Here is a 13,207-nt window from a genome sequence, read left to right on the forward strand (position 1 = left end):
CGGGTGGACGTACCGCCGAATTGCTCAACACGTGGGGCGTGAGGTCTCCACAGTACATCGATGTTGTCGCCAGTGGTCGTCGGAAGGTGCACGTGCCCGTCGACCTGGGACCGGACCGCAGCGACGCACGGATGCACGCCAAGACCGTAGGATCCTACGCAGTGCCGTAGGGGACCGCACCGCCACTTCCCAGCAAATTAGGGACACTGTTGCTCCTGGGGTATCGGCGAGGACCATTCGCAACCGTCTCCATGAAGCTGGGCTACGGTCCCGCACACCGTTAGACCGTCTTCCGCTCACGCCCCAACATCGTGCAGCCCGCCTCCAGTGGTGTCGCGACAGGCGTGAATGGAGGGACGAATGGAGACGTGTCGTCTTCAGCGATGAGAGTCGCTTCTGCCTTGGTGCCAATGATGGTCGTATGCGTGTTTGGCGCCGTGCAGGTGAGCGCCACAATCAGGACTGCATACGACCGAGGCACACAGGGCCAACACCCGGCATCATGATGTGGGGAGCGATCTCCTACACTGGCCGTACACCACTGGTGATCGTCGAGGGGACACTGAATAGTGCACGGTACATCCAAACCGTCATCGAACCCATCGCTCTACCATTCCTAGACCGGCAAGGGAACTTGCTGTTCCAACAGGACAATGCACATCCGCATGTATCCCGTGCCACCCAACGTGCTCTAGAAGGTGTAAGTCAACTACCCTGGCCAGCAAGATCTCCGGATCTGTCCCCCATTGAGCATGTTTGGGACTGGATGAAGCGTCGTCTCACGCGGTCTGCACGTCCAGCACGAACGCTGGTCGAACTGAGGCGCCAGGTGGGAATGGCACGGCAAGCCGTTCCACAGGACTACATCCAGCATCTCTACGATCGTCTCCATGGGAGAATAGCAGCCTGCATTGCTGCGAAAAATGGATATACACTGTACTAGTGCCGACATTGTGCGTGCTCTGTTGCCTGTGTCTATGTGCCTGTGGTTCTGTCAGTGTGATCATGTGATGTATCTGACCCCAGGAATGTGTCAATAAAGTTTCCCCTTCCTGGGACAATGAATTCACGGTGTTCTTATTTCAATTTCCAGGAGTATATATTACAAAACCCAATTAGTCATTCTCCACTCTCATTGCTACTACCAAGCACATATTTTCCCGTAACCTTTTATTCTGCTCCTTCCCCTACAGCCTCATTCCAATCCCTCATGACTTAGATTTTGAACTCCCTTTACGTACGTACTGAATTATCCATTCAGTGATCTCACGTACTTCCTCTCTCTCTTCATCCTCTGCTTGCGATATAGACACGTATACCTGAACTACTGCTGTGGGTGTTGATTTGCTGTCTTTTATCACCTAAAAGCGTGGTACTCTGCGACGTCGTCTTTCGGGCTTACGACGCTTCAAACAGCAAGGTGTCGACACATGTGAAAAAAAAGTCCCAACTCAGAGATTCATGTAACGTGTGAGGTGGGTTAATGATATCACATTGGTACACAAAAATTCACCACAACTATGCCCAACACCACCATCGACGTGTCAGACGATGGGAGGTTTGTCACGTCCCCTCTTACCCACTTTTCACCCATTCTTTTGACGCCTCTGCGATGGAGATCAGAACCGTGGCGCCCAGCGCTGCATTCAAACCGTGGCAGAGGAAAACATTCCAGCGACACCGCCGCTCAGAATCAGTACGAAAAAGAATGAGAGGTTGGCATAAAGGAACTCAGTGGAACCACCCTTTTCCCTGGGGCGTTGATTCCCACACATTTCACTGTCTAAAACGACAATTCACAGTGCGATGGGCAACAGGATGCCGTTCTTGACAACTCTTGACACTGTTGACCCCCTCTGACTTTTCAGCTTCTCTAATCACTGTATTTGCATTAACCGTGATCCGACCGCAGTTTTTGCTTTTGTATACAGGTTGGAACCACTAGGTACGGTTCAACACCATTCGGTGAAATTTGAAAGTAATCAGAAGAAGCAAAGGGTGCTTTCTTTTTCATCTCCCTTGTTTTGTGTCCTCCTGTCGTATGACCAGAGGATGAAACGACATTGACACATCCGTCAACAAAATGGCAAAGTATTTTTCGAAGGCCCCCCACCGTTTGGCAAAACCCTGGACGCTACCCAACCTCCTTTAGTGAGCACATTAAAAATGTCCGTGTACAGACTGAACCCGAGACGAGAATCCCAGTCGCCTGCTGTTTCGCTGCTACACTGCTGCTCTTGCGCCTGATAGTAGGCCGTCTGGAATCGGAGAGTGTGGGAGGGGTTGCCAGTTTGCAAGTGGATATGACTTCGTCAAGGGTTCTGTCTGCACAGGTACACTTATAAGATTCTTAATAATGGTAGGTGGGTGCCATTAGTGGTTTTGCTGAACTGGTGGGTCTTAGAGAAACCCTTTGCCGTTTTATTCACGCATGAGTCACGTCGCATGCCGCCGTGATGACGCAGTAGGAGGACACGAAATAGAAACGCTGAAAAAGCATATGCACTCTTTGCTGCTTGGATCACGTTCAGAGTTCGTCGAATGGCTCGGAACGGTCCCTAGTCTTATTAACCTGTACACGAGAGTAAAAATTGCATGTTGAATCAGTACACAATGAAAAGGGCAAGTGAAGTGTTGAAACAAATGTGGTCGAAGAAACGCCATCTGGAGTATGGAGACAGAGTAAATACATCTCCACGACAACATACGTAGATTAACAGCGTTGGAAATCGCCACTGAATATGTTTCATAAATGAGAGAAGCGAAACACAATCGCGAAGAACAAACTATCTTTCATTTAGTTGCAAAGATGGCACGTACCTCCATGGAGATCATATGTGTTTCACGGTACTGAAGATGAGCCAATATTCATAGGCCTTAAGGTACGCATTTTGGAGCCGATGTATACTGGAATTTTTTTCTTGCTTTTCTACATACTACCCTCTGAAAGTTAATCGGTGGAGCTGTAGTACCAGCCGTGTATTTAACAGAATGTTGAAGCACCCGTCACCCAGTTCACATTACCACCGTTCTTCCGATGATTACGCTAGAATAGCAGCTTCCGTTGCAGATGAAAAGCACTTTCCTAAAATACTCGCTTGAAAGCCACATTTTGGCTGCCGCCTCTACTATTATTTCTTGCAGAAGGCTTTTTCTTTCATTCCCTGCTCCCGGTGAATCTAAGCCCAGTCACGTTCACAGGTGTGAAGTGACGCAAAACTTTTTGAGAGATTTTCTTCATTCCGATTTCTTAAATTATCTTCAAATTTCTTAATAAGACAAAAGATATCGAGCTTTTTCTCTGCACCATTTTTCCTTAGTTTGACTGATCTTTTACATATTTTCGTAATTTTCAGAAATATCACTCTAATGCTTAGATCTGCCTCTAATGTTTTCTGTCTGTGACTCACAACTCGCTTCCATGTAACAGTTCAGGTACTGCAATTGTATTATTATTTTATTTCATACTTTTTTTTCTGGGCAAGCTGTAAATCTTGAAAAATGCAGCTCGTCTAGTTTTGTACTGTGAGACGTATCCCACATCTTAGTAAACTACTGTATCCACAACTAATAATGAATCGTGTAAAGACCGTAGAAGGTTCTAAGTTCTTGCGTTGGCATATTGGTGAAAACTGGAAGTGGAAGAACCGTAGCTTGGCTACATTTGTCGTAAGTATGGTTTCCAAGTCTGGAGGTAGGGAAGTCATATTTTTCAGATTTCCATTCACTGATGTCTTAAGTGATAATATTCCGGGTAACATATCACTTAGGTTGAAAGTACTCATTGCACAAAGAAAGTGATGAGAATTACGTGTGTGGTTCACAGTCGTACAACTTGCAGATATCTTTTTAACCGGCTGGAGATAGTAACCACTGTCTCACAGTACACTTATTCACTTTTGAAATCTATTATCAACAGTCCATATCAGTTAAGGACTCCTACTATACTAAAAAGGAATTAATGAATGCGAGGGTCACTCCGAAAGAAATGTACAACATTTAAAAAATTCAACTTTTTTCTACAACTTTGGAGGTCACAGAAACGATCTTCTCGCTTGTATTCAAATTTAATTCAGCCTGCTTCCTTAAATGGCGCTGTCGTTGCAGTCCGTCAAAGTGGTTACTGCATTTGATGTTCATCTTAAGCATTGTGCGGCTACAGAGTTCCTGTGTTGTGAGTACGAGACACTGGCAAACATTCACAAGAGGTTGAAGAAGGTATGCAGAGATGATGCTCTCGACCACAAGACAGGTAGTCGTCGGGCAAGCAGAATACCTGTTGAAAGTGGACATGCCAATACTCGGGACTTCCGCGCAGCGAGAGACAGAGTGCTGCACAGATTCCTGGTAATGTGCACCGTATTCGCGATCTTATTTTGGGTGAAAATCGCAAAACAGTGAATGAATTATCAGTCCTAGAGGGAATAGGAGAATTGAGGTTGTGCAAAATATTGATACACTTGGTTGAAAAAGATCCGACCATATGTCAGCGATAAAACCGATAGTGACACCACAAAGCTTGCTCAGACAGCACTGAAACATCGAAATACGCACCCTACAGCCATAATCGGCCACCATACGATTACCATTTGCTCAGTAAATTAAACGAACACTTTTTGTGGAACGACATTTTAATATGGTGATTGCCCTCTGAAAGTGGCTAAACAGTGGCTCAGTCGTGCTGGTCCTGCTATACAGCCTGCAGGGTTACATTCTTCAGTTCCGTGGTGGCGTAAGACAGTCGAAAGAGAGGGAGATTATGTGGAAAAATGACATTTCGTCTCTCAATAATGTGTCAGCGTACTGTAAAAACATCAAAAATTGTGCATTACTTTTGCAGTAAACGTCATCATAATACTAACACATGAACAACAAAATTTAAGTATCGATTTTAATATTAATTATGCAAGGAGGCCAATGAAAACTTGCATAATTCGGTAGGTACTTTGCCTCAGATATGCCCAAAGAGAAAAAGTGTGTTTAGCCGTTAAGACTGGTAATGGTACCTTCTCATCACGCATTAAGATATTCACAAAGAGAAAAATTGTGCTTAGCTGTTAAGACATAATGGTTGCTTCTCATCAAGCATTAAGATCTTCTGTACGTCAACATCGAAAATTTAATGCTATCAACTTCTGCCCTGCGTGCGGATCATGTGATACGGTAGAAATGACTCAGGATAGTAACAGAGTTTAATAAAATCGCCTTCTAGAGACGTTAATGTTTATTTACATGGTTCATTTGCATTAACACGCGGATACCGGATAGCTAGCATCTCACGACTCCTGAATCGTCAGCACTGGAAAACAAAACATAACGAAGCTGTCGGGAACAAAACAGGCTGTGCACAGCGTTGTTTACTGGCGTCGTGTCTTAGCTTAGTTTTGTCTAAAAGTAAACAGAACTCTTGTTTTGTTCATTTGCCACCGTTACCTCGAAAGTTGAAGCATGTTCTCAATTTTTAGTTTCTAGACTTTGAATAGCCACGACATCCCCAGGCTAAGCATCGAGGAAGAGCATTAACAGGTTAAGATGAAGAGCTACAGAGATACCATTTTTGTTTTGACTAAGTAATAGCAATAATGTGGACATTGATACTGATAACTCTATTGTTGTTTGTATAGACAGTGTTCAGCTAAGAACTAAGAAGCTGCATACGAATAAATTCCAAGTAATCAAAAAAATTTATTTTCTTTACTATATGATCACAATTGGTCGAATTTCGACCACAGGTGATACTAGTAGAAATAATTACTCTTTTATACAGAAAATGTACCTTAAACAGCCAGCTTGTAGCGATATAACTTTTTTAATCTTTTTATAAATACATGTTTCATGTTTGTTCAGTTGACACATTTCACATCGTAACGTTTACTGACACTTTCCCGCAGTCGCCGTCGTTCAAGTTCTCACGCAAGGCGTCGTCGTCGTACTCGCTGAAGCTGGAGCCGCCGAGCAAGCAGAAGCTGAAGGCGAAGCGCAAACCGCTGTCGACGCCGGCCAGCCCGTCGCGCTCTCGCGAGCCGCAGTGCACCTGCATGACGGCCGAGCAGTACGCGCGCCTGCGTGCCCAGGACCCGCGCTACAGAGGTGGGTCGCTGGTTGCCTATCCGGCTCCCTGTGGGCGCTCCACTCTACCCTACTGTACATACCTACCTACACATCTACCACTGGGGTAGGGTGCACAGGGGAAACACACGCCCTCTACCGCATGTACATACGGGACTATGAGGAAAGTCTTTCTCACTCTCACAGTGTGTCTTCCGTCACTTTCATGACGATATTCAATATGTGATGCCCCACCCTCTATACAATACTTGCACTAGCTGGCCAAACACGAGCGGATTTTAGCGACGGGCCACAGATATTCCAGAAGGATTTAGGAAATCCTGCAGGTCTCGCCTGTGCGTTAGTGGAGACCCAATGCGGGGGCTGTTACCTGCAGTTCTCGGAATCGGCGATCCTGCCTCTTGAACAAAGAATAGTGTATTTTTACATCCGACTATGGAACAAAGGGTAGTAAAATCTAAGCTACAAAATGAGAAGAGAGCTCAGAAACATGCAGATCTCCGAAAGAGGGGGGAGGGGGGATATGTTGTATAAACCAAACCTATGGCGAGTGCCAGTAGTGATTTGCTAGTACTGTGTTCATCATTGTATTACACATAACTGTATTATGTCCATTATTTTGCAGGTCTTGTGAATTATTTTGCAAAGGATCAGGAGCTTCCTCGTCAAAACATATCGAACCTGCACGATTCTGAGATGAATGCCCCCGACTCTGAGTTCTGAATCAGATCAATACACCTGGACTGTCGCCTTTCTTCAATCCATTGTTATCCATCTTGTGCGACTTGTCTGTCGAGAAAAGTATGAATGTTACAATACAAACTGGCGTCGACTGCCACAATTTCCATCCCATTATCGTCCCTACTAACTTACTGTTTTGGGTCCGCAGATGAGGCGCGAAAATCAGACGTACGAAGAGACCCGGCCTTCGCGCAGATCTGAGAGACTTAGGCCCGACCTGCGGAGCCTGCACTCCAATAGAAAACGAGGGATCCGAGATCGACGGACCAGTTCCGTCAAAAATATCTGTGGAACTGGTTCGCGCCTCTGGCCCATTGCAGAAATCTGCTCTTGTGTGGAAAGCTGTATTTCTTTGGGGGGGGGGGGGGGGAGGAAGGAGAAGAGGTGGACTGTCTCCGCTGCTATAGCTTGCGTGATCATCATCACACAAACAGCTCTGCTGTCACCTCTACGAAAGGTTTATTTGCTTAGTTTTTACTGATGATACGTACACTGTGGGTCCACTATGCTGTCCGTAAGTCTGTGTGTCTCTGGTCCCATTTATGAGATATCGGTCCTGATGGTCTAGTGAATAAACGTTTGATTTCGAACCGACAGTCGTGGGATCAAATCCCAGTCGGAGCATTGAGTATATCAGTCTGTGGTTAATCTAGCCTTCGCCTGCCAATGATGCGAAGATTCGCCTGAAAAGACACGTGGGACGAACTGCACTTAAAACTATGGGCCTCCATTCCCTGGTAGAATTAATAATATAGGTTGGGGACACACAAGCCACCGAAATGCCGTCCAGTTGAAAGATTTGCACCAATCCGTTGGATCATACGCTATTATTATTATTATTATTTATTATCTGGGAAGTAAGTGTCACGGCAAGCCAGCAAAATATCTGTGGGACGCTCTAGACGGGATTAGGACTGCTAGCGCATAATGCTGCCATCAGTGACAGTTCATGTATGGCGGTGAGGATACGTCAATGATGGGGAATTTATCATTGTTGCTATGCACGGAAGAACTCTCCTCAGACAACAGCAGCGTTTCGTTCCAGTAACATCTCATATGCATTAACAGTGGAGGAGATGTGCAAGGAACATCTGCGAGAAACCCGAATAAAAGGAACCAAGTGAATTAGATGGCATCTTGCGCTGCCTCGTGCATAATTAAGAAATGAAATATGACGGGACCAGTATCGTGGTGCAGACGCCAAACTTCTGGGACAGTGGAATTCAGGATTTTATCGCAATAAATAAATGGGAAAAGCTAGCAAACTGGGACGAAGGTTTCGTTTGCAGAGAGGCTGGGGATCAGGCAATCAGTTTATGAAGAATGGCTAGCCATACAGCTCTACCAGAGCTGCAAAACGCTGAGAGAATGAGTGTTTCACAAACTAGTAGTGCACGTTCTGAAAACCATAATAACATAAAAAACTGTAGAGGGCACCAGAAGTCGAACTCGGCTATAAATAGTGGTGGTACCCTTACAGCACTTCACAGTCTGTTCGGAACCCAGGGGGCAGGTACGCATAATAAGGAAGCATGCATCATCTAAAGGATATGACTATCTCAGTTGTCGAAATGTCACGCAAAAAATGGACTCAAGAACTCAGGTCAGTACCCTAAAGCAACAACCATTAATCAGCCATCCGAGCAGACGTGAGAGATCACGTTGGACAGGTCAGTTTCTTTACAAAATCAGCGAGTACGTGTAGATTGTCGTGTGAGTTTTGTATGTGATTTACGTTTTATCAGATTCCCTGTTACACCAGTAATAAACGTAGCTTATAGAGCTTTAGTTGTTCTACACTAGGGATGGCCAAGATATCGGCACGCGGATCATGCCCGGGCCCAAGTGCTAAAATGCTCAGCCTTGCTTCACATTTTTCCCACCGCCACGCCACGATATCTGAGCGCGAGGATGGTGGAAGAGGGGAAAACAGCGAACGCGCCGCATTATATGGCAGGGCAGTCGTGCTGCATATATGACCAGGTTTTGTGTTAACATTTCTCAACAAGAGAGATCACAAACAAAACAAGTTTTCAGTATTAATAAAAAATTTTGACACTCTGAATAGACAATTTTTGTTTGCTTCAAACAGTCGGCATACGGACAGATGCAGACGATTTCAGAGTTTCGCTCTCAAGTTGCCACATAATCATAATTCATAATCGAAAAAAGATCTTTCACATAAATGTGTCACTCCTAATATTGTAGCACTTCTGCGAACTCTTTACTGAGAGCTGAAAAATCTGCCTGACAAAATCAAATGTGCTGGACAGTTTTAACGTAAAAAGATCTGTATGATTAAGGCTGGATTTACCTTGCAGGGCAATCATTTACGCCTGCACAAGCACAGGGGTGCTTTCAACGGAAACAGCGAATGGTCTCGAAAACAGATGTAAGATTGACAGTGTCGTCAAAAACTTCATGAAAATGTCGTTGTAATATCTGCAAGGCCACAATGAATTCTTCAAACCTGCCCCTTTCTTTAAATCCAGTGAGCTTACGGAGCTGGATTGTCTCTGTCAGAATGTGTCCTTCTACAAAGCGATTTTATTTTTAAATACACCCTCATCAAATAAGAAAGAAGTTACCTTGCAATGACTTACTCTCGGCAGTGCGCTGTCAGGTGCACTTGAAAAGCAGAGTCATCATTCCGTTCTGGATGCTCTAATTTTCGTTCCTGCACTCGTTTTTCTTTCATAAATTTAACAATAGCGAGATTTAAATCGAAAAATCATTCCAGATGGCATGACTTAAACAATGCACTTTACAGTAATACATGAAGTCTCTGTACTCTTCGTTCATCTCCATTGAAAACTGTTACAACTGAAACCAGAATAATGGGTGCAACTTCAGAAATTTAACCATTCGTACCACCAATTTCTTCAAGTGCTCGATGCCTCCAATTTTAGCACAAAGTGCCTCTTGATTTACAAAACCAAGAATCCCGTCCGTCGATCGTTATAATTTTTTGCGCTTTGATTGCCATCTAAATGTTTAAATTCCTTCTGCGTGGTACTATAAAGTTATTTCTCAGCAGATAAGCAGTACTCGTCACTTATGCGATTTGGGAAACATCATCCCTCTATTCTGTCATTACCACTGATTTTAAGGGATTGCGACAATAGATCGCAAACAGTTACTGGACTTGTGAACGTCCGTCGTACCACGAACAAATAGCAAAATGTAAACAGCTCTGACACCACGATTCTGCCAAACTCGGAGAGTTGTGCCGACTGCAGAATGCCGCACACAATGCTAAATAAAATGTCACGCTGTTCCGGATACTTCCGAGAAGGGCAGAGTAAAGCCGAATGACAGGCCGGTCCTTGGCGTGCCCGCGGCCCGTAAGCGCAGCATGCGGGAAGTTCAGCACGCAGTAGCCGGCCCTGCTCTACACGACTAAAGCCTATAAAGTCATCTGCGTGTTTTGGTTTGAGCTTTGGATAGGTAGGCAAACTTCTCTGCGAAAAAGTGTTTCGGGTACTGCATCCGATTTTATCCAGTTGACACAGTTCCGTGGTCACGAGCTACTCACGCACGTTGTCCAGATTTCAGCTCCCTCCAGACACCTCCTCTGTTCTGAGGAAGGTACCTAGGATACTGGCTTACCGGTTGGTGAGTTGGAAGGGCGTCACTCAAGTTAGTTTCGTCAAGAGCGTTGGAGGTGGACTGTCAGTCTAGCGGTAATGGGCTTGCCTGGAAACCGAAAGGCCGGTGATCGAACCATGTTCGGGTCACATAAGTTTTCAATTTAATTGGTTTCACCTTTCGGGGATGCGAAGATTCGTCAGAAACGACACGATTCGAATTCCACGTTAAACTGGAGTCGATGAGGGACAAGCAGGCTGTCGTAGTCGCGTCCTATTGAGCGACTGGACCACGGAATTTTTATTTTTATGATCATCATCTGTGACAGCTATATATACTATTTTACTGGCCAGCATGAAACGTTTCGGTACAGCCGGATAATTTCCAACATTTTTACCAGTTTTTGTCACTGGCTGGTAACGTTTATAACTCTGCTGGAAGCTTTTAGAACCCAGAGCCGTCTGGCATTTACAGTTGCAAAGAACGTAGCGGTAGAGGGCGAAACAGAATTCATACACCACGAAAATGTCTCTAGATATACATTTTGCTGGCCAATATCCGTTAAACATTTTGGTTCAAACCGATTATGGACTGACTAGTGAGCCTGCATGTCGGTCCGCGATTAGAGTTCGCTTTGCGTATCTCTCCTCTCCGTTTCTGCGGAGAATGCAAGTTCTTACCTTACCAGTCCACCTAATTTTCAGTTTCCTTTCATTACACCACGTTTCGAACGCTTCGATTATCTTCTTTTCCGATTTACCCACAGTCCATTATACACCATTCTGTGACCCAAACGTACATTCTTAGAAAGCTCTTCCTACAGCCCATATACAACAGTGAAAAACTTGCTGCGCACTTCCACTTGGGTGTCTATACATACCACCACCTTACGTGTCAGAAAGTAAGAAAAGCACTCTACTGCACTAAAAGCTTCATTTTCAGGTGTCTCTCTCTGTACGAGTTGATGTGAACACCTTCTTAATAATAATAATAATAATAACAATAACAATTATGCTGTGCTGTATACAGCGTGATGCGCCAATCTGTCTCGGTACTTTGTTAATTGTTTATTGCCATTTTCGGTAGCAATTTTCGTAATCACATGCAGAGAAAAAAACATTCAGCGTCAGTAGCCCTTCCCTCACTGCATTAGATCGATCTCATGATCTCACGGTCACTTCCGCAATTTCTATGTTGTTTTAGTATAGAAGTATCACCAGTATATGCAGCTCGTTCATCTCATATTTTTTCATATTGTGGTTGAAACTTTCAAACAGACAGGGTGATTTTTACCACCGTGTACAAACTCTACGGACTGATCCGTGACAGGATACGGACCAAAATAGGTCTAATGAACTTATGTCCGGAAATGCATGGATTCCATCCTAGAGACCATTCATTCAGTCATACATTGTTACAGAGACTGCACTCCATTAAGCACTGAACCATGCAGCCACAGTTATAGAATGTGTTAAAATGGTTTCCACGTGCGTCAACGTATGCGTGTACGCGCCGTAGAACATTCTGTCTCACACTTTCACATCGGCCAGTCTGCATCCGAACAGTGTCAAAGGCAGCATGAATACGCTGATCCAGTGTCTCCACATCTGGAATGGGCTCTGCATCACGATACTTTTCAAATGGCCCCATAACAAGAAATCAGATGGATTGAGATCCAGCCAACGAGCAGGCCATGCAACCTCCCCCCCCTCCCCCCCCCTCCCCACCGCCCCTGTCAGATTCATCGACCAGGGCCAAGTGGGCTAGAGCAGCAGCATGCAGCAGCCACATAACCCTTCGAATCGTCAGTGTCACTTCTTCCAGCAGGAAAGGCAAAGTCATCCGCAAGAAACGCCTATAGTTCCAGCCTGTTAGGCGACGTGGAACGTAGACTGGTCCCGAAATAAGGTCGCCAATAATCCCGGACCACACTTCCAACTGCTCCGATGCTGATGATTCGCTGTTACCATACCATGATGGTCCTGCATACTATCCCACAGATGGCTTTTATGAAAGCTGAAGATACCATTCCGCGTAATAGTGGCCTCATCTATGAATAGGATGGATGACACAAATCCCGGATTCGTGGTTGCCTTGTTAAGAAACCAGTGACAAAACTGCTTCCAATGGGGAAAGTCTGTCGCTAGTAAGCCCTGTAGGTATTAAGGGTAGTAACAATTGTCAGGTTCGAATCCTGCCTCGGGCATGGATGTGTGTGATGTCCTTAGGTTAGTTAGGTTGAAGTAGTTCTAGGTTCTAGGGGACTGATGACCACAGCTGTTAAGTCCCATAGTGCTCAGAGCAATTGAACCATTTTTTGAACAATTGTCATGGAGAATGTTCCACACGACCGTCTGGCTTACCCTGTACTGGCGGGCCAACTGCCTGGAACTGACACGGCGGCCGTCTTCCACAGTGTTCATTTCATTTTCCTCCAAGTCTGGTGTCCGAACATTTCTGATACGTCCTACATGATTCCTGCTTCCTGAAGCGACCCTGTCTCAGACAAACTGCGAAACACTGTTGCAGACATTGAATGCTGTGGTTGATGTCGGCGGGGATAGGTGTTCTGACACAACCTTGCTGCCCGCCTCCCGCTTCATTTGCCTTTCCGTATGAAAATACCATTTGTACAATGCTGTATCACATCCACTACAAGGTGAGTCAGCAGGAGAAGTGAATCGGGCACATTACCAATTACTATGGCAGTAGAGGGCGCTAGGGCATAACGTTTGAGGAACAATACCACCCTCTAGGAGGAAACAATGCATACTGTAACTCTAACTGCATAGTACACTTCGTATTAGGC

At 45.2% G+C, this 13,207-nt stretch overlaps 1 protein-coding gene across 1 annotated transcript in view; it reads left to right on the forward strand.

The window, feature by feature from the left end:
• Positions 1-13,207, forward strand: part of LOC124712377 — a 395,369-nt gene that overhangs the window by 249,427 nt on the left and 132,735 nt on the right. The window contains exon 5 of the mRNA XM_047242672.1: positions 5,892-6,090. Coding sequence (XP_047098628.1) covers positions 5,892-6,090 — 199 coding nt within the window. The remainder of the gene's footprint in view (positions 1-5,891; positions 6,091-13,207) is intronic.

This window comes from Schistocerca piceifrons, chromosome 8 (assembly GCF_021461385.2).
Source record: "Schistocerca piceifrons isolate TAMUIC-IGC-003096 chromosome 8, iqSchPice1.1, whole genome shotgun sequence".
NCBI lineage: Eukaryota > Metazoa > Arthropoda > Insecta > Orthoptera > Acrididae > Schistocerca > Schistocerca piceifrons.